The following is a 22,450-nucleotide window of genomic DNA, read 5'->3' as shown; positions in this document are numbered from 1 at the left end:
AAACCTTCTGGCAGAGGCTTTGTTGACTTTGGACTTGATAAAAGTGGACCGACCACCACCGGCACGATCAAGCAGACCAACCCATCACAGACTGTGGAAACTTCAAAGACTTTTCAGTCTGTGCCTCTCTATTCTATCTCCAGATCTTGATCTCCAAATTAAGTGCAAACTGTACTTCAATGAAAAGAGGACAGTCCGGATCTTTTTCACCTCGGGCCAGGCCAAGACACTCCTGATGTCGTCTCAGGCTCAGGAGTATCTGGAATGTGACAGGTGTGATTCCTGTCCTAAAGACGTCTGTGTGGCGGCTCTTTATGGAACGACAGCAGCCTCAGTCCACTCTTTGTGAAGTTCTCCCATTCTTGAATAAGCTTGTCTTGACATCAGTTTCCTGCGCACCTTTTCCTGCAACACTTTTCCCAACTTTCCATCAATATGCTTCCATACGGCACTCTGTGAACAGCCAGCCTTTTCAGCAGTGACCTAACCTCATTATGGAGGGCACTGATGGTCATCATCTTTGAAGTTAGCAGCTTCCTCATGACTGTGCTAGAAATATTAGAGTTTACCTTTTTAGGTGTGATGAACAAAGGAAAAAATGTAACACTATATAATAAGGCCCACAAGTAAGGCTGTGAATGCCTGTAATTAAACTGAATTTCAATTTAATTATCTTTACCTACAAATACTTAAAGGTAGGCACGAGTAACAAGTCCGGTAACGATGGAGCCTTTTTTCAACCCTTTCACAATCACTGTTTGAACAAAACTTTCTAAAGGTGAATCTCCTTTCCTGGTTTCCTGAGGTTAGGCAAGAATAAACCATTCCATGATACAGCAGTACAAATGACGCAGTACTTAAATTATTTACAGTATAATTTGTGTCTCCTTTCCCAGAATTTAGGCACTACTTCAAAAGCAATTCTTCAATATTTCTTCGTCCTGGTAAAACAGATGAAACAAAGTACTTTAAATAGTCATGTTGACTTTTTTGTCCCAATTGTTTGTTTCTGTCACATTTTGTTTGTACTTGTTCCAGATTTTGAACACAGTTGACCGAAAACCAATATCCATGCTGGACTTCCTCCTTTGAAGGAGGTATAATTCTTTGTATTATTACAGCTCTGCTGTTGGAGCCAGGCTTCCTTTCAATCAGCCTCTTTATGTTCTGCAAACACTTAACTGCAGACTATTTTGCATAATTTGAGTCTTTTCTGAGATACAAATTAAAAAATTATTCAAAAAGCCCTAAATTATGTTTAATGCTTGATCCAGCACTTGGATTGGTGTAGCCTGGTGGTGGCTGGTATGTAAGAAAACTGATGGTGACCGAGACCTTTGGCTCAGATTAGATTAACAGTTCCTACTCCCGTTATACGATCCTATTTTATTTAATAGAAAAGTCCAAAATTTACACTCTTTTTCTTTTCAAGGCCATCCAACACCCTTCGAAGGACCAACATTAGCTGCCAGACCATATGTTTGACATCAGGGACATAAAAGCTACACTGCTCAGATATGAATAAGTTATAGTAGATTACAAATCAGCTGATTCTGAAAGGGTCAGGTGGCAAAATCACTGATTTCTGTTCGAAGAGCAGGAAATGTTCTAAAAATCTTTATTGTTTCTGAGAATATTCACAAACATCTGGTTTGATTTTCAAACAGCTCGAGTTTCCTTCACTGACCAATTTGTGAATGCCGTGAACAACAGAAGAAGAAACAGAAACCACAGAAGAAGAACTTTGAATAGCCTGACAGACGTTTATAAAAATGAAAATAACATTTCAATGCTACAGGGAGAAAATAATTTACAACAGAGCTGGTTTAAACCCCGCCCCTCTCTGCTGCAGAGGCTCCGCCCACAAACAGCACCATAAACTGTGACCTTTAAAACAACCTCAGACAGAGAGAGGGCGAGAGACATTCAGAGAGAGAGAGGGGAGAGAGAGAGCTACCTACATATAACTCAAATAAATTCAAATTTTAATTCCATTTGGAGAAATGCTGTTGACTCTGCCCAACATTGTCTCCATGACAACAGCAGAAAGAAACAACAAAGGAAGAAGAGTTCTGATTGGTCAAAAAAAAAAAAAATGTACAAATATCCTACAAGTCTTTTGTTTTGTTTGTTTCCAGAGTCCCGCCTCCTCCTGGTTCTGGCAACCAAGCAACAGTAACCAATCACAGTCTTCAGGAGAAAGTCGACTCCTCCTATTGGTCAGTTCTGAACTTCTTTGGTCCGGCAGATTTACTAGGGACAAAACAAAGAGGTTCAGTGAGATTTAAAGAATGATTCTACTCATTTCAGCTTTGCATGACTCACAGCTCAGAATAATCCTTCTTTATCTTAAAAAACAAAACAAAAAAAACCTTAATTTTAAAAAAGCTTAATTTAATTATTGTAATTTCTTCCCTTCTAGTCACTACAGTATAATTTCCTGCTGTGAAACTTCAACATATCCAGGATCTTTCTGTTATCCGCTCCGTCAGGTCAGGCGGCCTGCAGTCATGGTGACTGCAGCCCTGTGGAGGGGCAGCATGTACTGCAGTCGAAACGTTGAGGCTGATATTTAAAGTCTAAAATCACGATGAAAATAACTGAAATCACAGAGGGAGTCGGCTTCGCTCTTTTTTTTTTTTTGCATAAAAATGACAGACAACTAAAATATTTTAGAACAGGAAACCGTCTGAGAAACACAAATGGAGTCTACTTGTGTAAAGTCAGTAAAATGGACGGGTACATTTTCACATAATCAAATGAATGTTGGGTGTTCCCTTTTGTTTTTTAAATATAGAACAATAAAGTTGTGTCAAAGATGTTCTTACAGGTCTGCAGCGGGTCCTGATCCTGGTCTCTTCACCGCTGCTTTGGGGTCTTTACTGGTTTCTACAGAAGACAGAAAAACAAACATGAGCTCCATTTTTCTCTGAAAAACATCAGCACACCTGATCCTGGTGGTTCTCACCTTGCAGCCACCGGACCTGCGTGGCGGGACCGTAGCCCTTCTGGTTGCGAGCTGCAATGCGGAAGATGATGGCGGGTTTGGTTGTGTAATCGATGTGTGCGTTGGCGAGGCTGGAGGACTGGACCAGGCAGGACGGGTTGGGGCCACAGTAGACCCTCATGAAGGCCAGCTGGGTGGCACCAGAACCTGAACTGGAGGAGGAGGAAGCCTGGCTGGAGTGGATGGCCAGGTAGACGGAGTACTCCGTGATCTTCCCCGACGTGACGGCGGGAGGCTCCCAAGTCAGCTGGGCCCCGTCCAGGTTCTGCAGGAGTAGAGGTCACATGAAAACATGAGGTTCGGCGCCCCCTACTGGTAACACTGCAGGATAATTGGCGGCCATAAAGCCCGCATCTCACCTTGCTGATCTTGATGGCACAGGGCGCTCCGGGGAAACCGGGCAGGCACGTTTTAAATGCCGACACCTCTGAGAACGCGCCACGGCCGCAGATGTTGATGCCCGCCACACGGAACTTGTAGGCTGTCCCCGGTTGTAGCTCCACCTTTCTCATTCGACTGTAGTCCGGGACCGCGCCCGAGTCGTCCTGCAGGATTGGCGTCATCAAAGACATGATCAACAGGAACATCCCTGTAAACTGAATAAAACTTTATTTAAAGGCGGCGTTCTTACGTCAGGTGTGTTGTCATCGTAGGGGACGTAGTAATGCGAGACCACCATGTTGGTGACTTTAACGATGCCGACGTCGAACCACCGATCCTCCTTCACCGACGTCTTCACCTGCAGGGGGCACACAGTTAGCCTTTTGTTAGCATGACGTTACGGTTTTGTTAGCATGTCATTAGCCTGTTTTTCAGTCACTCACCGGCGCAGTCGGTGCGATGCCGTTGGGTGCCTCTGGCAGTGCGGCAGGTGCTTCATTCTTCACCTGCCCTGATGTCAGAGTGGGGGCGGGACCAAACGTGCTGGCCAATCGCGCAACAGCGCTCGTTACCGCCGATGATGCCAGCTCGTGTCCGTTACTCGTGTCGGCTGCCGGGTCGTTGAGGCTGTCTGCGGGAGCAAGGCCCTCTGGGAAACACAAGATAGTTTATAAGCCTAAGATTTTATAAGCAGCAGCAAAGTCATCAGCTGATCAGATCTGATCAGTTATTGATCAGCTATCAGTCCTGTGAACAGATTAAAAGTGATCAAGTTTAAAAAGAGCCAAACTCAGTTCTCTTAGAAATGAAGAAAATATTTTTGGTGTGCCTGTCCCTTCGATTGTCTCCTAACTAACGCTCTATGACGCTGAATGAGAATCTATCCATGGACAGGTGAGTTTGAAAGCTTTACAGGTGACTTATTTGTTCCTCACACAGAGTTGGGATCTATTTACTTTACTGCAAGTGAAAACTGATCTGTTTATTTCCTCGTCAGTTTTATTTTTTTCCTGTTTTTATGCCTAAATTCATAGACGTAAGAGCCGTAGAGATTCGTTTGTAGCTAAAACAAACAGCCTAGCAACAATGACAACATTTAAATATGCAATAATGACGCTAAGTTTAGACTTCTGACAGCAGGTGTACCTGTAGGGATGCTGCTGTGCTGTGGCTCCGGTTCTGGCTCAGGCTCAGGTTCTGGTTGGTGGATGCCCTGCAGTTGCTGCTGCTGTTGGACGAGCGCTGCCAGCTCCTGCTGAGTCAGAACGATGGGAATAGACTGCTCTGAGCCCTCAGTGTCACCTGCACAAGACAGACAGAATAACATCTGTCATGAAGGCCACTATGTCACACTTGATCCACACATTTTGCTTTTAAACCTTTACTTTTGTTGCACACTCAGATGTGATGAGTGAGTGGTGGACCTGACTGTGAACCCACACACCCATCAGCTAATGACTTGTGGTTGGCAGGTCATCAGCTGATGAGATTATCCTGGATAATCCCCCACTGTGATTCTTACAAAAACTGTAGCATACAAAATGAACTTCATGTTTTAATCAGTATGACCTGAAACTAGCAAGGTGAGTGAGCCGTTGAACTCTTAATGTTTCCCGAGGAGGCGTTTGATCAAATAAAGGGGAGAGTTGGGAAACACTGCAATTTGCTTATCAAATCCCTGACCCCAAAGAGCAAACAGCTGGAACTGGAAACATACAAGGACACAGATATAGCTCCAGCTGTTTGGACTCTTTTCTTGGCTTAACATGAATTATCATGGCTGGTTTTTAGTGCTCTTGTGGGATGAGCAGAGTAATCAGAACCCAGACATTAATGAAGCTGTGATGTTGTGAAACTGCAGTGGTAGTGAAAGTATCACTTTTGGTGAAAAAACTACAAGTTTGAAATAAGTGAAGTAACAGCTTTTCATATTCATGGAGTTTTTACGTCCACTTACGGCCAGACGAGTCTTTAAAATAATGACATCTTCTCACCGATATGTCCCGCTGCCTGCAGTACTGCCTGTATCGTCGCCTGCTGGGCTGCTTCCTCTGTTGCCGTGGTAACAGCCAGCTGATCCGGCATCAGCGCCCCTGTCACCATCAGGGTTGTCGTCGTCCCAGAGACGTCCTCGCCTCCGTCCCCTTCAGACGACATCAGCTCCTGAGGAAGACCACCATCTGAGGACGCCATCTGAGGGTGGGGACAAGCCAATCAGCTGCCTGTAGGTGAGTGTAAGTGTTTGTGCAAGTGTGTGTGTGGACGTCTTACCTGTGCTGCCGTATCACCGCCCTCAACATGAACGTGTAACACTGCCGCTGCTGATGACATCACATCCTCTGCTTGGCTGTCTGTCTGCATAGGCTCCTCCCCCTCACCTGCTGCTGTGTCCATAGCAACAGCCTCTGAGGACTCCTCCCGTGGCTGTCCGACCAACGAGGAGATCTCCTGCAGAGGCACAGACATGTTGGTGTAATGTGTCATAATAGTGATGCCACGGGTGTGTGTTCGCGTGTCTGCCTCTTACAGGTATGGATGGTCCTGGTGTGGGCGTGGCCTGTGTAACAGTAGTAATAGCTCTGCTCTGATTGGCTGCTGTGGAGGGGGGCTCAGATGTGGAAGGTTCTGTGGACTCTCCCTGTTGGCTGTCTCCACCCTGCTGAGCTGAAGACCACAGGACAGGAAATGAGGTCACTTCCTGCTGAGAATTTCAGCTCTCGTTTTTCTTTGTCTTCAAAAAGTCAGGTGTGAGCAGGTTACCTGTAGCAGTAGTGGCGGTGTTGGTGGTTCCAGTCTCGTGGGTCTCACATGGTGGATTCGAACACACCTGAAACCAGAAACGTGCACCGTTACTCTTGTTTGTAAGTCTTTAACCTGCCACAACTCACCTTCTGATCAGCTGACTCACCTGTTGGAGCCCTCCAGCTCCAGCAGTGGTGGCAGTGTTGGTGGTCCCGGTCTCGTGGGTCTCACATGGTGGATTCGAACACACCTGCAGACACAAACAGCTGGTGTTTAACTACAGACATCACCACACCTTCAACCAATGACCGTCCACCAGTAACCTGCATGTGTCAGGAGTCAAGCGCTCTCTAACCTGTTGGAGCCCACCAACTCCAGCAGTGGTGGCGGTGTTGGTGGTTCCAGTCTCGTGGGTCTCACACGGTGGATTTGAGCAGGTGTTCAGAATGACAGCAGGTGGAGCTGCAGACTGGTTTGAACTCATCTGAGGAGGAAAAGCAGGAACATGATGGTCATACAGAATCAGCAAAAACCCTGCGAGCCCTTACAGGACTGAGTTTTTCCTGTACTGTTAGCTAAACCGTTTTACAGACTTGACTATGTGCTCCTATAACAACCACATGCACAGTGAGCTGGTACTCAATTGTAACGGAACGACTGAGGAGAGTCGACTTAAGTTGAGTTGGTACTACGGAGAAAAAAAAGAGGCATTAGACTCCATGAACTCACCTGCAGCTCCTGCCTCATGCTCGCTGAGGCCACCGTGGCAGTGTTAGTTGTTCCCGTCTCGTGCGTCTCACAGGGCGGGTTTGAGCACACCTGGTTGATACCGCCGATGTTCGCGCTGGCGACGGTAGCGGTGTTCGTTGTTCCTGTCTCGTGTGTCTCACAGGGTGGGTTGGAGCACACCTGGTTATTACTGAGGATATTTGCAGTGGCGACCGTGGCAGTGTTCGTCGTTCCCGTCTCGTGCGTCTCACAGGGAGGGTTTGAGCACACCTGGTTGCTACTGCCGATATTTGCGCTAGCGACGGTAGCAGTGTTGGTCGTTCCCGTCTCGTGCGTCTCACAGGGCGGGTTGGAGCAGACCATTGTCACTGCAGCATCATTAATAACAGAATAAAAAAAACTTTGAAACAACCATTATGTAGTTCAACGTGCATTACAGTTTATTTCATGCAGCAGCTAAATAGAATACTTGTGGTACTGGTTTCTGTACCTGCAGCAACTGCACTTTCCCCAGTCTCTCCCTGTGCAGTAGTTGTTGTACTCGTAATCGTAGTACTTCCAGGTTCCTCTGAAGTAGGAGAAGCCATGATGGAGACTGGCAGATCCTGGACGACCGGCTGAGCCTCTGCACCGCTTGGTGTTGTGATCAGAGTCACCTACAGAGAGAAATTACAGTATTACTACAGAATAATGGAGAGAGAAAACTGTAAGTACTAAAAACAAGTTCTGCTTGATAGTTTTTTTCATGTCCTGCCCAGTGTAACTGCAGTACTACAGTAAAGTATTCCAGTATTTCTCCAGTATTAGATAAATTACCTGCTTAGGTCCAGCTCCAGCTGTGGCTGTCGTGACCTGGCTAGCCAGTGTGGCAATAGTTGCCAGGGTGGTGATTGGTGTTGCCAAGGAGGCGTTAACCTGAGCGCTGGCGGTTCCTGCCAGGGTAGTGGAGATGTTTCCTGTAACCGTCCCCAGACTGGAGACACCTGCAGAGGTAAAATCACAGGTGCTGTGTTTGGACTGGTCACATGTCCACTGACACTGAACAGACTTAGCGGGGGTGCAATGCAACAGCCGCTGGAACATTTTGGACAGCACTATCATCGCTGCTACAAAATCGTGAGCCAGCTGGTCGTCATCATCTCTGACCTCAAATTTGGTTCAGATTTTTAACCCTGCTACTTTTGGATAATGTAGGATGGATGCTGTTGCTGTAGTTTGCATGCAAATGTTTCACTGGTGAGACATTTTATACATGTAACATATTTTTAGTGTAGAAGATAAGTTTTAATCATGGAGCCCTGGTGCCAGAACCGACCCACTAAAGGGTCTAGTGTAGCCCACTGGACAGCTTTAAGTGTGAAAAGTCAAGCTCCTTAGAGGCCTATGTCCCATAATCTTCTTAATACCAAAAACAGAACGTCTCATGCAGTGAAAGGAGGCGTTTGTCTGGATATTAAAGCACAGACACATATAGTAGCAGAGGCAACAAAGACGCATCAATAATGCCAGACAAAAACACAAAGTGTGAAAATTCAAAATGTTTCAATAAGGAGGACTACGTCATACAGCTGTTTCAACATCACACCCTGTGTATACTGCTTGTGTTATTAGAAAAAAGGTGTCATTAGAGTCTGGAGGAACTCAATGTTGCTCTAATGTGAGTTGATATGAGTATGATTGGTAGACATGTCACTGCATCACTGACAAAACAAACGTGACAAATCATACATTGTCAGGCATTAGTTTGTAGCTTCGTAGCGACAGCATCCCCGTGCTGTGAGGGTCAGTGCAGGTGGGTTACCTGTGGTTCCCTTGACAACCAGCGTGGTTACTGTGCCGGGCTTGCTGCCAACACCTCCTGGCGAGACCAGTCTGACTCCGCTCATCGGGACGGTCCTGAGGATTGTGCCCGGCGTACCTGGAGCTCCTTTCAACACCACCTGAACACACACACACAAAAACACACACACACACAGAAAATACTTCAGTTGGCTTTAAATCCCCTAGGTGGTGCTGGAAAGACAATCCTCAGTTTTTTCTTCATTAAGGTAATTTTGACACCCCTCAAAAAGACTTAGGTCTTTTCACAACTGCGGTGTTTAGTTGGTCTAAATCAAACTCATTTTCCTCCTTGGTGCGGTTCATTTGTGCAGGTGTGAACACAGTAATTGAGCTTGGGTACGGACCAAAACAAACGCAGTGAGACCTCTGGAGGTGGTGGTCTCGGTGCGGTTCCAATGAACGCCATAGCGGTTCGTTTACGGTGTGAATGTAATCCGACCTCGATTCGAACAAACTACCAGGCGTACGTTACAAGTTTGAGCTAAAATTTTTTTAAAAAAGTTCTGTTGCTTTGCAGCAAAGTACTCTAGATGTGCAAAGGTATGAACGGGCTAGAAGCTAGCTGTGAAATTAGTTACTGTGGGAGAAGTCTCCAGTTCTCCTATAGTCCAGAACACAGCATCATCTTCCTGTATTTACTCTTGTTGTCCCGCCCCAGACACACCTGGCCAATGAGCAGACTGAATATTCTCATGTGGTTTGTAGTGATGTAAACAAACCAAACCACAGGAAACAGCAACAAGTTTACAAACTCATCAACTGATTCAGACCAAAGTAAACGAACTACAGGTGTGAAAACAGTCTTAGAACAAAAAAAAAATCAATAGACACAGCTTTGTTAATCAGGGTTTCCATCAAAAACAAAAACAAACGAACACAAAAACTCACTGCCCGTACAGTATTTGAACTGGGGCTATTACAGTTATTAAAAAATTAATACAATTTAAACCTGAGAGTGGAGAAAAAAAAAGTAGTTAACTGAAAGAAAAAAAAAAGTACTAGATTTTTGGAAAAAACATAACTTTATGACCTAGAACTAGAAAACTAAAATGAAAAGAAAATATATTTAGTCTTAATATTTAACAGTTTTGTTAAAACCTGTCAGCACAACCAGCCTGATGAGGCTTGAGCTACAAATGCACTGAATTTAATATTTTTAGCCATTTTAAATATCAATGTCACAAATTAAAATTTAATGTGTAATTAATTTAAAAAAATTAAATGAGAAAAAACAAAACTATAATAACTGTGATGACAGGCGGACCATGGTGACTGTGAGCCAATAACATGAACATCTGAAGAGAAAAGCTTTGCGGCCTCCTTGCTGCACTTTGTACACGACACTTTAACCTGATGCTAAATGAGCATAAAGATAACAATGATGTGGCAACAGAGGGTTCATGTAAAGGAGCCTCAAGTGTCTCATTGGGTATAATTTTTTTAAATGAATACATTTGGGTTGGTGTCTATTGTAACTGATGTGGTGTCAAATGTGGCGGATGTGGCATCTAATGTGGCTGATACATGGAGTACATCTACAGAGTACCGTCTATTAAACAAACACACGACCAACACAGACTTCCGAGGATTGTTTTCTGACAGTTTCTCACAGATTTCTAAGCTTATGTTTTTTTCCTGATATTCTATAACCAACACGTCTCATCAGTCTGATTCGTTCGGCCTGCTGTATTAGTGTTATAAATAAAGTAGAATTTTACTGTCTGCATGTTCACGCATTACAGTGTGTGTGTGTGTGTGTGTGAGCATTACCTGTGTGACCCCCTGCTGGCCACCTGCAGACACTTTTGGCACGGTGGTGAGGATTTTTCCAGCGGTCCCTGGAGTCACCATCTTGGTAGTCAGGATGGTGATCGGACTGTTTCCACCTGGAAGGGAGGAGCTTCACTCAGTCATCCACCACATTAAACATTAAACTGGACTTACAGTGGTCCGACTTTCTTTCAGGAATGTTCCTGGGGGAGTGAAATGACCCCAATGTGGCAGTCGTAATAAGAGCTGGTCGAGATCTCTTAATGCAGCAAAAGGTTTCTCTACTTTTTTATCTCCTTTACCAATGAAACAACTGTTCTAACCAGGCAGAATCTACAACATTGAAACACTGAAGTGAGGCTATTGGATGTGTTACTGGCTCTTTAAATCATGTAAGGCTTTGAGGTGTGTGTGCTGGTGTTGTACCTGCGCCTCCCTGCAAAGCTGACACTGGGATGGTCTTAATGATGGTGGTTCCGGGTTTGGAGGCTGCCGGCGCGACGCCCAGGATGGTGGGTTTCCCTGCTGAGGATCCAGCCTGTGCCGTGCTGAGGATGGTGGTCTGCTTACCATCGGCAGACGATACCAACTTCAGGATGGTTCCTGCAGGGAGACCGCCCTTAGCCTGACAGGAAGCCGGAGGAGGAAGAATCAGGGTTACTGAGTTTTTTAAAATTTTTTAATTCTAGTCAGAGAAGAAACTTACATTTAATGTTGTATAACACCATGCAGATAAATTAATGACGTAAAAAAAAGTTTTGAAAAAAATTTGCCAAGAGTTTCTAAACTTTAAGCAGTTTTTAAATGGATTTGACGGCGATTCTAAACATTGTTTATTAATCGTCCCAGTGAGAACTGAAACTGAAGTCAGGGGTGTCTCAGTATTCATTTAAAGAGGGGGTTCAAACTCATCAGGACTCTGGGACCAGTACCTGGAGGATCTGAGTTACTGCGTTGCTCCCAGCCTGGACAGTAACAGCACCACTCTGAACTGGTTTGGTCTGGACCACCGATACCACTTTGCCCAGGCTGCTGAGGTTACTGAGCTGATACAGAGGGAGGGATGATGTCATAAACAGCACTCTGACCCACACGCACATGCTGATATCAGATAAATTATCATCTAAACCAGCGCTGCAGCTGACATCACTCACCAGTGTCCCGCCTCCTCCCATGCTCAGTGGGCTGTTAACCAGAGTGATGGTCTTTGTGACTCCACCCACCACCGTCGTGACCACCTGAGCCTGCTGAGAGACGGTCACCGTGCCCGACTTATGGACCGTGATGATTGGCCTGCTGGGGGTCCCAGGGTTGGAGACAGAGGCCCCACCCACCTGGGCTGCAGCCGTCTTCAACATTCCCGTGGCCACGTTACTCACCTGAGAAAAAGAGCAAGATGTTACACGTCACCTGCCGTGTGTTCTGATGTAATCCTGCGTCTTGGAGGCGTCAAGTCGAGTTTTATCTTTACCACTTTGACAGGCAGACTGCTCGTTCCTGGACTGACAGCGACAGTCTTCACTAGGGTTGCTCCTGCGGGGACATTCAGCACCGTTGCTGTAGATGGAGGGATCTTCTGAGTCGCTGCAGCTGCCGCCGCCAATGCTGCCATGCCACTCATCTGAGGATTGCTGCCGATTGGCTGAGGGGAGACAGGAATAAGCCATTATAACAGGAACATTTGAAAAATATGAATGATAATCCATATCAAAGTTTATGACAGTATACAAAGTGTTTGTTACAGGAACAAAGCCCGTTTTACCAGATTATCCACGCTTACATGGAAGACATGAAACAGTGCTGAGCGAAGTGTGACACCTGTACTGAGGAGGGTGGGAGGTGAGGTGAAAGCTCATAAGAAAAAGTTCTGTTTACCGTTTGACCGGGCTGAGCAGGTACCACCATACGAACACCTGCAGGAAGTGTCGTCACACCAACTGGCGACTTGGGCATGGCCTGTCTCACTGTGACGATGGAGGCTCCACCTGTTGTACCTGGAGCTGATGGCACTTTCAAGATTGCTGCAGAAACAAAAAGATAGGTGAGGGACATTCATGTGTACCTGCTCGACCACCACTACATCTACCTGTGCAAGTGTGGAGACCCACCTGGTGCTTTAGCAGCTGCAGCCAACGGGGTTCCAGCTACAGATGCAGTGGGAGTAGGGACGAGTGTGATGCCGGACAGGGGGACAGTTTGGTTGGCTGGTACTGCTGTGACGGGGGCAGAGCTTTTGGGGGAGCTGGCTCCAGGTGTGGCAATAGTGGGGGAAGGGGTTGTGGCAGGTGAGGAGGCCGCAGGTGTGGCAGGAATGTCGTACTTCTGCAGCTGTAGCAAGTAGGTGTCTGCAGTCTGTGACGGCCCCCAGCTCACCTCCAGAGACGTAGTGTTTGCCCGCACCAGCTGCACCCGAGAGGGGGCACAGGGACGCTCTGAGAACAGGTCAGACAAATTATACCAGGTCAGACTGTCAGCTCAGGTAAAACAGCACTAGTACACCTCTGTTAGCGCACTCACCGGTCTCCAGGTACCAGAGGTCTTTGCAGCACACCTGGTTGTTCCAGGCCTTCCTGTATCCATCTCTGCCACTCCAGATATAAAGTCTGGAGTTGATGGCGACGCTACAGTGACCTGCGCGAGCTCTGGGGATGTTCTCCTCTGATGTGTCCATCAGCACCGTTTCCCAGCACATCGTGTCTGGAGGCAGACAAGTTTCAGTTATTTATGCACATGCAGAACATCTGTTATGTCAGCAATATAATTTACATGACCCGGCATGAACAGAAGCGCTCAGCACCACACATGTGAAGTGCCCCTGTGAGTGTTGCTGTGTATCCGAGTGTGTATTTGTACCTAGGTTGAGGCAGGCCAGTGTGTTGGTGCACTTCCACTCCTTCTCATGAGTCGCCACTTTAACATCATCCATCACCAGAGGAACCCAACCTCCAAAAACATACATCCTGAAAGAAAACAGTCTGGATTTCAGCGTGCAGTAGTAGAATACAGCTCAGATGTCTGGGATCACTTAAGAGTCCTTGTTTAGATATCTGACCCCCATCCATTTTCAGCCACTTATGCAGGTCCAGATTGTAAGGGCAGCAGTTTAAGCAGAAACACAGTGTCTCCAAGCCATCTGACACACATAATCTCTCCTGTGTGCCTTCAGTTCTCCCACAAGTTCCAAGTTCATCAAGTAGACTGATTTCACTTTTCTTCAGTTATAACAGTGCTCAAGATGATAGATTACTCCGTCACCAAAGTAACCAAAATACATCTAAAACGCACACATTAACCTGCCATATTTCCTCTCCGTCACACAGCCTAACTCTGGCATCTATCCATTTTCTGCTCCTCGTCTAAAGTTCAGTCACAACAGCAGCTGAATAACCAGCGTACTCCAAACATCCTTCTCCACAGAAAGGTTTTCCAGTTCCTCTTATTGAAACCCGAAGTGCTCAAAGATCATATATTCAATATCTCTAGAAACTTCTGGGTATTCCCCGGTGTTCCCACCCAGTTCCAGGTTTCCCCAGATAACCTCCAGATAGAAGCACCAGGACCACCTCAGCTGGCTTCTTTCAAATTTGGGCTGTTAACAAAAATCAGCCAACGCCTGTGTGACTGCCAACAAAAAGAGCCATTCAGGGACAGAAAAGTTATTATAATAAAGGCTCTTAGGCCTTTACGACAGGCGTGTGGTGAGTGACCTCTGCTTTTGCAATTAATACAATAGTAAAAGTCACACTGCTGATATGCAAGTTCAGTACAGTGGCAACCTGATGGCAAGATAGCAGAGCTGTCCCTTCATCCGCTGTTGTTTAAAGTCCTCAAGAGAGAAAAAAAAGCTCTGGGATGCTGACACTTCATTTGAAATACAAACAAATGTGCTTCTAAAAAATAAACAAGGAGATCTCAAAGTGAATCCAGTCTTTTGAATGGTTGTGTGTGTGTGTGTGTGTGTGTGTGTGTGTGTGTGTGTGTGGTGGAGGGGCAGTACTTGTTGTTGATGGTGGTGGCGGAGTGCAGACTGCGAGGTAGGGGGGCCGTCCCACCGAGGCCTGGTTTGCTCCACACCAGAGAGTCTGTGTTATGAAGAAGACAGGAGCCAATCAGAAGTCAGTACAGCTGGTTTGGACCAGAGTGTCCCATTTTTTGATTGGGTTTTTTTGCTCTGTTTACTTCAGACCAGATGTTTTGTAAATTTAACAGCTGTTCAATCAGGACACTCGTCTCCACAGAACTACACAAACACTCAGCAATGACGCCACCTCACCTATGTCGAGGACCCACAGGTCCCCCAGCCGGCAGCCACTCATGCCTCCGTAGATGATTAACCTGCTGGCCGCGTGGTTTGTTGTCACCACCGCCGTGTGACTCTCTCTGGGTGGTGGTGGTGGGCCGGACGTTGCTGGAATCTCCCAGCCGACCACGCTGGAGCCCGGCCGCAGCTCCAGACAGTACAGGTCATTCAGGTATCTGAGGGCAGAGGTCAAAGAACAGGCTCAAGGTCTGTATCTGGACCAATAGTTTTGCACCTGCAATGGCTCCCGACGTTTCCTACCTGGGGATGTTGTTTTTGGGATCTTCACTATCATTGGCAAGTCCACCAAAAAGGTAGCACCGGCTTCCAATCAGAGAGAAGCTGTGTCCAAGACGGGGGCAGGGGGGTGGGCCATTCTTTGGCGCTTTGGCCTTCAGACGTTTCCACTCCCAGCGACTCGCCTGAAGGTATAAGGTGTTACATAGTGAAACTTTCATGAGCTTTATAAAGCTTCAAAAAGACTTACAGGCTCTGCAGACACTTTGAATTACTGTTTTTACTACATTTACAGTTGGGATGAATGAATAAAAAAAAAAGAAAAAAAGCATAGCCACGCTAATCAGCTCTGTACCTACGGGCTAACACACTGCTGTCTACACCTACACCATCAATCGTCATCTGTGATAGTTAGCGTCTGACCATCCAGAGACCCCACTCCCTGCAGTAGCATCACTGACCTGCAGCTCATATAGGTCGTTGCTGTATTTGCCGTACTCCACCATCCCTCCGAACACCAGCAGCCTCGTCCCGTCACACACGAAGCCATAGGCGGCACAGCCGGGGGGGATGTCACCACGGACTGCAGGGATGAACCACTGGTTGGTGGCTGGAAGTCAGATTGGTCAGATGTTATTCATGATGTTCCTGATTTTCAGTGTTTCATGATAGCAATGTAACTTCTCGACCCAGTTGGGACTGTTAAAAGAGTCACTGTGAAATCTGGGAGACTGTACTGAACCTCTTAAGACATGCTCTGACACCACACACACTACGAGTAGGGATGCAGGAATCTAATATTTGGTTGGAACATCGGATCAACCCCCACTCAGAAAACGGGACCTGCTTAATTTCTCCATGTTTCATTTGTTGCAGGACAGCAGTTAGTGGGTGTGCTGACATAGTGTGGAGGAAGCGGACAGCAAAGTGTCAGCAGTTTGGAGGTTTTTCGCACTTGCTACACCAACACCTTTTCTTTGTATGTTCGCAAAATGTCTTTTGGTTAACAGCAAACTGTGGTCAAAGTGCGCTGACAAAACTGAAAAGCTCGAATGGGAAGATGATCCAGCCTCTCGAGTCTTATGTTCAGTCAGAGGGATTTGATACGTGGAACATACACACTCTACATGGTAGAACCTAAGAAGGTCATTGGTTTGGTCTAACACTTGCTGGAAAGTTTTATTAAATTATGTTATTCACAGAGTTTACTGATCACTGTGACAAATTTTCATGACAAATATACAAATATTTCAAAAGATTTAAACAGGGACAATGAGCGAAAACCCCATTACAAACTTTAGAAATGATATTATTAGAACTTGTTTTTTCCTGAAAAAAGCTCATTTAGATTTGGAACATTTGCAGCCTGCAAGTTCACATCAACGAGATGTGAACTTGGCATGAAAACACAGACTACATACAAAAATGTTTAAATCTACATCAACTGAAAGAAACACATTCAACAAGCATGAACAGCAGCCCCAGAGAATGTTATTAAGGAAATAAAACAGTACAAACACGCTTGACACCAATTGGCTCAAAATACATTTGTGCTTTGAACCTAAAGCTTTAGGAAATCATCAACAACACAATCTTCACACACAGCAATTAAGTTTTCTTAGATAACTGTTTTTTAATAGTAACTTTGCTTTCTGTTTAAATTAGTAAAGTCGCAAATATGTAAAATTTAGTGATACATGCAGATTTTTATCCGCAGTCGATTGCAGGTCAGAACCACGATAGAGAATGATAAAATAAAGACAACCATATTAAACAAATAACGACCCCACAAACCACTTGGACGCAAGTACAAAAACACTAAAAACGAATTTTGAAACGTAAGTGTTTTTATACTGGCTTGTTTTTAAGTGTTTTTCTTTATTTTCTGCAGCAACGTGGGGGTGTGTCCATGTGACGTCAGCAATGTTTTCAGTAAAAACGCGCCATTTCTCTCTGTGCTTCTGCCAGAGCCGCCCGGTTAGCCGCTAGCTGCCTGCTAACCTTGTTAGCATGCGGAGCGGGGCTAGTAGGTTTTATTTGGTGGTCTGAGGTTAGCCTAGCGTAGCATAGCCTAGCAGGCTAAACCTTTATTGAGCATTTCAGCCTCATTAGTCACAAGCAGAACAAAGCTCCGCTCTCTTAGCATATAAATTAATTTAGCATGCAGCCACACAGACCATATTCATAATTACTTGGACACATTGAGCATATGAATCGTAGAATCGTACCTGTGTTGTAGACATGCAACTCGTCCACGATCCCCTCGTTCCCCCCGCCGAACACCACCATCAGCTCCTTAATGGCTACGGCCCTGTGTCCGTGCCGGGGCCGTGGGACTGGACCAGTCGATCCTACGACGCGCTTCCAGCGGGGCTGTAGCACCACTGGCCTCCCGGGTTTGGCTTCCATTGGGCTGTTCTCTGGGTGCGCTCCTCTCGGTCCTCAATGACAGACAAAGATCAAAATTCAGTCGCGCGTTTAAAACGGTATGCGGCTGGCATTAGCCCGCTAACTAGCGCCAGAAGCTAACTAGCCGGCTAATGTCCCTGACGTTGTTGTATGGCTAACTAGCTTCTGCTACCAGGATTAAAGAGCCGCTCTGTGAGCTGCGGTCTAACCCGGATCCGTCCCCTTTTATTGGACCCACTATATAAAAAAGCCTTCCTTTCTAGATCCAGCCGCAGACTCGGGCTGAGACAGAGACCACTGGGATGCTATCCAGCCCAGTGGGCGCTGCTTGGAGACGGGAGGAAGCCGCCAATAGCAGCTCAGGCTAACACAAATGAGCATACGGCTGCTGTGTGCAGCGCTGTGAGGAGCCCCGGAGGCAGCAGGCTGCTATCAGACACGCAGAGCGGCCGGGGCGGGAGCCGCCATCTTGCTGCTAGCAGAAGCCGCTGAAAATGGCAGTGAAGCTAGGCGGCTAACAGCTAGCAGCTAACAGACAACTTCCTGTCCTCAGTAGTAACCTCTATATACAAAACAGTGACTTATTAGCTCCGTGAGCAGCTTTCAGTCTACTGTATTAAACTTTCTAACCTAATTTAATCTGTACATTTACAATAGTGGGAAGAAATATTAAGTAAAAAATAATGACTTCATTTCTAAAACTCTGCAGAAAAATTCAAAATCACTTTATAATCTGAATACAGAATCAAAAACTTTGATCAGTTCAGCCATCATCTGCTCACATAGACCCCAAATGACAGAAAACTGCTGGCAGATTCAAATAACCTGGGACTAACTAATCTTATTACTGCATTTTTTAATTATTGTGTATTTATTACAAGTATGTATTTGATTACCTTCTTAGATAATTATTTTTTTACACTGGAGTCCCGAGGCATATAAAAGATTAATATAAAAGATTAATTAAAAAAGCTAATCTTCATGTGTAAGTTTTGAAAGAAATGTGTAAAACTTGCTTGAATGACTGTTTTAAGTCACTATTTGTGCCTGAATGACTTGCAGCATTTAAACTCAGCAGTTGCAGTCAGAATGCAGAAGATCCTGGAGATCTGGCCTGCTCTGATTGGCTGCCTCCCTGTCGGGTGACTGATGATGCTCTGGACACTGGAAAACTGACAGTTGTGGACTTGACTGAGCTGGTTGTTGAATATTTGTTTAAACAGCATTGCTGCTGACAGGTAGCATAAATATGTTTCACCTCCAAACTGGGATTTTACCCCCTGACTGTGTCACCCGAAAAAACTGGAGGGATTCGTAAAAGGCCTAGAGCTAAAAGTGACACCATCGCCGTACTGCTTCATCCACCCAACAGAAAAACACAAATTTAAAACTTGCAGAGAGGAAAAGCTGCAAATTTGGGATTCTTACACTTTTCAGTGCATATTATATTTAATTAAATTTTATAATTACATTAACTAAACGTTCTGCAGGAATTTAGTCAAAACACCATAACCTTCCATCTTAGACACCTACTGGAGTGGTTTTCAAATGCTGTTTTTATGGGTGAAAGAGTTAAATATGCCACACAACGTGAATGTTTTCAACAGGACTTGACCCAAATTTCCAAGGCCTGGTTCCTCGCCTGCCTCTGCCTGATGGCCCTGAGAGTTTGCCGTCATCTACTATTAACAACAACCAGTCAAAGCGGAGGGTCCCTCCAAGCAGACCCAATATAGCATCGACGTTTTTAGATACTCAAACAGAACAACACACCCGGCTTCTGTGATAAACACACCAAAAAACTAATAGACTAACTGCAAAATAAACACAGAAAATTGTATTAAGGAACGGTTTACATGAAGTTGTTTTTAAAAATAACTTTATGAACACTTGGATAGCTTCACCCTGACCTCACCCATTATATAACATGCTATATTTAATCAGCCATTTTGCAGTATTGACATTCTCTACAGTAAATGTCACAACAGAGCTCAACAGCTACTTTTTTATAAGGTCTCTGTTTCCAGAATTGAATTTCCCATTTCCTATTTCAGGAAATCCTTTTATAAAGAGTTTTAATCCTTGAACCGAGACAACCAGCTGAGAGGTGACCTTTGACCATAAAAAGATTTTATTAGTATTAAAAAAAATAAAGGAAAATGGAAAAAATGACAAAGGTTCAAAACTGTGTACATAATTACATAATTATATAAGGAATCACTCATAACATAATTAACTGCAAATCCAAGACTCCACAGCAAATGGCCGTAAACCCCCTAAATGCGATGCTTTCATTGTTGTAGTGCTTCTATGGTTAATATGTTGTACAATAACAGTTTGAATGGATTTTTGTAGTTTGTGTTGCATTATGTTTAAGTATCGCCTCCTTATTGATCTGGCACAGAGCTTTGCACCTGACTGCAATCAGCACTCTTGTGGTTTCTAAAGTTTCACGCTCTCAAAACAACCTGATAATCATAGGTTTAAACATTTCCATGGCAACAGCGGCCTCCACCACAGATGTAGGATTATAGGTTGAAAAGTTCTACCCATTCCACCCAAGACATCTAGCCTATGTCCTGTAACTTTACGAATAAAATTCATTCTTGCTGACACAAGACTGTGGATTCTACAGCAGCACTATCATGGCTTTACAACACCATACAGAAGATCCTACATCTATCAGCTTAGACCATCATTGACCGGAAACTTCCAGTGTCCTAAAAATCAGGATAATCCAAGCAGCAGCACGTTTTGCTTAAGCTGAAATATTTTTCACTTGCACAGGCACATTCTCATCAGCTGCATCAAATTCACCCCATTGCCTAAGCTTTGCTAAGTATTTCATATGAAATCACCCCTGAACTGTTTGTACCACATTGCTGTATAATTAACTGTTAGTTTTCTATTAGGACAATTAAGGCTCTGGTTGCCTAGGTAACCCTATAATATTTTTTACCACTGCCTCATAGGTCAATCAAAGGTTGCTTCAAATTGCATTAGGGACCTGCTCAACTTCCATCAAAAAATGATCATGCTGGTAGTCCAAAACCAACTGGTAATATTGCTGTAGATGTGTCCACTTTTAACATACAGTCTATGACTGTAGACTAAATATGGATGTAATATAATTTACTGTATTTGGCTTCATTCTTCTTTTAGGTACTTCCTTCAGGGGTCACGACAGAGGATCATCTGCCTTCATCTCACCCTATTGGCTAGCACGGTCCTCCTTCACTACATTCATTAATCTTGTCTGTGGTCTTCCTCGTTTCCTCCTCTCTGGCAGTTCTATCTTCATCCTGCATCCTTTGTCCAATATATCCTCTATCCCTCCCATGCACATCTCAGCCTTGCCTTCCCTTTCAATCTCGCTGTTATCCTTCTGTCACAAGTTCCCAATGACGCTTGTCTGCACTTACTCCACCCTTCTTCTTCACCTCTCTTGTCCACTGCCCGTTACTTTGGATGGTTGAACCCAGGTATTTAAACTCATCTACCTTCAAATCAAGCTGCAGTTTCACTGTTACACCTTTCTCCCTCTCGTTCACACACATGTATTATGTCCTGCATCTATTACATTTAACTTCATAGAGAATTTTTACATTACTATAGTGTAAAATTTACAGCTGAGCTTGTAAAGCTGGAATTCTTTACACAGATTTGTATTTTAGATATTTATTTTTTGGACACATATACTTTAACAACATCAGTATCGTTGTTTTCACCGTGTCCTAAAATCTGTCCTGCTAATGCTCTGCTGTTTGTTTCAGAAACATGGAAATGCTTGCTGTGACTAAGTGGACAATCCAAACACAGCCACCTGAACTCCCATTGAAACCTTACACGGGCTGTTTCACGTCGGAACAATTAAAAGCTCAGGTACACCTGCTGTTCTCCGCTTCCGGTTAGCTCGGCAGGTAACCGACGCACCCGGCTGCACTTTTATTTGCTGCTCAGCAACATTCATGACAACATAAGTGGAATCCAGCGCCACAGCTATTTGCTAGCTAATGCTAAAACCCACCGCTAGGATAAAGCTGTTAGCATGCACTCACAAAGCTAACCGGCTAACTTGTATAATGTTTTATTTCGTATCTTCTTTATCACAACTGTAAATTAAACCTGGGGAGAAATCAAAACGTTTAGGAGCTGTTCTATGAGACATTTTAGATCCCCTGGGTGGAACAAGTATTTGTCCACCTAACCAAAACAAAACCATTTTCTCTCTACGGGAAGCCGGCGGGCTATCTGCCCATTCTGATCCGGAAACGGAGCGTAAAAGCAGACGTTAGCAATTCTGCAGGGCTGCTAATGCTAGTCTACTTTATTAATGTGCTGTTAGCAGACCGTTCTCGTGCTATCCAAAGATTATCATCGTTGTATCAGATAGCGTCCAACATTAGCTCAAATTACCACAAAGAGCTGCAGGTAGCCGTACGGATAGCTTAGCTAGCACAGAAGCTTCATTAATGATTAGCATCTGCTAATTTAATAGTGGTTAACTGATGGAGCTTTCACCAAACTTCCTGTTAAAAATGATTCTTTAGCCCGCGGGCTTGAGTCGCTCTGGAACGGTTAATGTAGCTAAACAACGAGCTTGCATTAAATAAGTAGCTGGTTATGCTAACGGCTGTTAGCACTGACGTCCCTTCCCTCAACAAACATGGCGGCAGTACCGTTAACCGCTCAAACAGGCTGAAAAGTCGCGAGTAGCATTCGACCCGGTCCTGCCCGGTCCGGTCTGGAGTACTTACTCACTTTGCGGATTCTGTCGTGTACAGTCAGACTGAGCTCAGAGCAATCTTTCCGTAGCTTCAAACGCTCATCTTCAGCTTCGACATGCCGTTCAAAGAGACGCCATTTCCTCCCCAACTTCACGGCACAATAGCGCACCCCTCAGGACATACACAAAGACACACCTACAGTCTTTCAGTAGAAATGGAAACTAAATGTCATTAAAGCAATCTAAAATAGATGAACAAAACAACTGGGTTTTAAAAACTTGTTTATTTAATTAAATTATAAAAAAT

At 44.9% G+C, this 22,450-nt stretch overlaps 1 protein-coding gene across 2 annotated transcripts; it reads right to left on the bottom strand.

The window, feature by feature from the left end:
• Positions 1-1,592: 1,592 nt before the first annotated feature.
• Positions 1,593-22,303, bottom strand: LOC134618240 (host cell factor 1-like). Of its 2 annotated transcripts, none has more exons than XM_063463546.2 (32): positions 22,175-22,303; positions 17,237-17,449; positions 15,470-15,618; positions 15,033-15,193; positions 14,745-14,947; positions 14,469-14,553; positions 13,325-13,431; positions 12,989-13,168; positions 12,580-12,903; positions 12,347-12,492; positions 11,943-12,113; positions 11,626-11,850; positions 11,404-11,517; positions 10,898-11,096; positions 10,472-10,587; positions 8,661-8,799; positions 7,676-7,842; positions 7,350-7,515; positions 6,860-7,227; positions 6,486-6,614; positions 6,297-6,380; positions 6,149-6,215; positions 5,916-6,052; positions 5,660-5,836; positions 5,383-5,581; positions 4,535-4,690; positions 3,832-4,037; positions 3,639-3,746; positions 3,367-3,552; positions 2,969-3,272; positions 2,829-2,889; positions 1,593-2,253 (listed from the first exon to the last, which is right to left on the bottom strand). In XM_063463546.2, exons 2-32 carry the CDS (start codon positions 17,415-17,417, stop codon positions 2,214-2,216), a joined length of 5,055 nt encoding a protein of 1,684 aa, XP_063319616.1. In that variant the 5' UTR covers positions 17,418-17,449; positions 22,175-22,303; the 3' UTR covers positions 1,593-2,213. The 2 variants fall into 2 exon arrangements, with proteins under 2 accessions (XP_063319616.1, XP_065325698.1); XM_065469626.1 differs by having other exon boundaries at positions 22,179-22,303.
• Between the last annotated feature and the right edge of the window lie 147 nt (positions 22,304-22,450).

This window comes from Pelmatolapia mariae, linkage group LG20 (assembly GCF_036321145.2).
Source record: "Pelmatolapia mariae isolate MD_Pm_ZW linkage group LG20, Pm_UMD_F_2, whole genome shotgun sequence".
Taxonomy (NCBI): Eukaryota; Metazoa; Chordata; class Actinopteri; order Cichliformes; family Cichlidae; genus Pelmatolapia; species Pelmatolapia mariae.
The sequence above is the reverse complement of the archived record's forward strand: the minus strand, read 5'-3'. Positions and strand labels throughout refer to the sequence as shown.

Coding starts and splice junctions, on each gene's coding strand:
- LOC134618240 (XM_063463546.2), bottom strand. CDS start 17,417: ATGGAAGCCAAACCCGGGAGGCCAGTGGTGCTACAGCCCCGCTGGAAG. Junction 14,554..14,744: donor CCTGTGGGTCCTCGACATAG/GTGAGGTGGCGT, acceptor TTCATAACACAG/ACTCTCTGGTGTGGAGCAAA. Junction 5,582..5,659: donor GCGGTGATACGGCAGCACAG/GTAAGACGTCCA, acceptor CCCCACCCTCAG/ATGGCGTCCTCAGATGGTGG.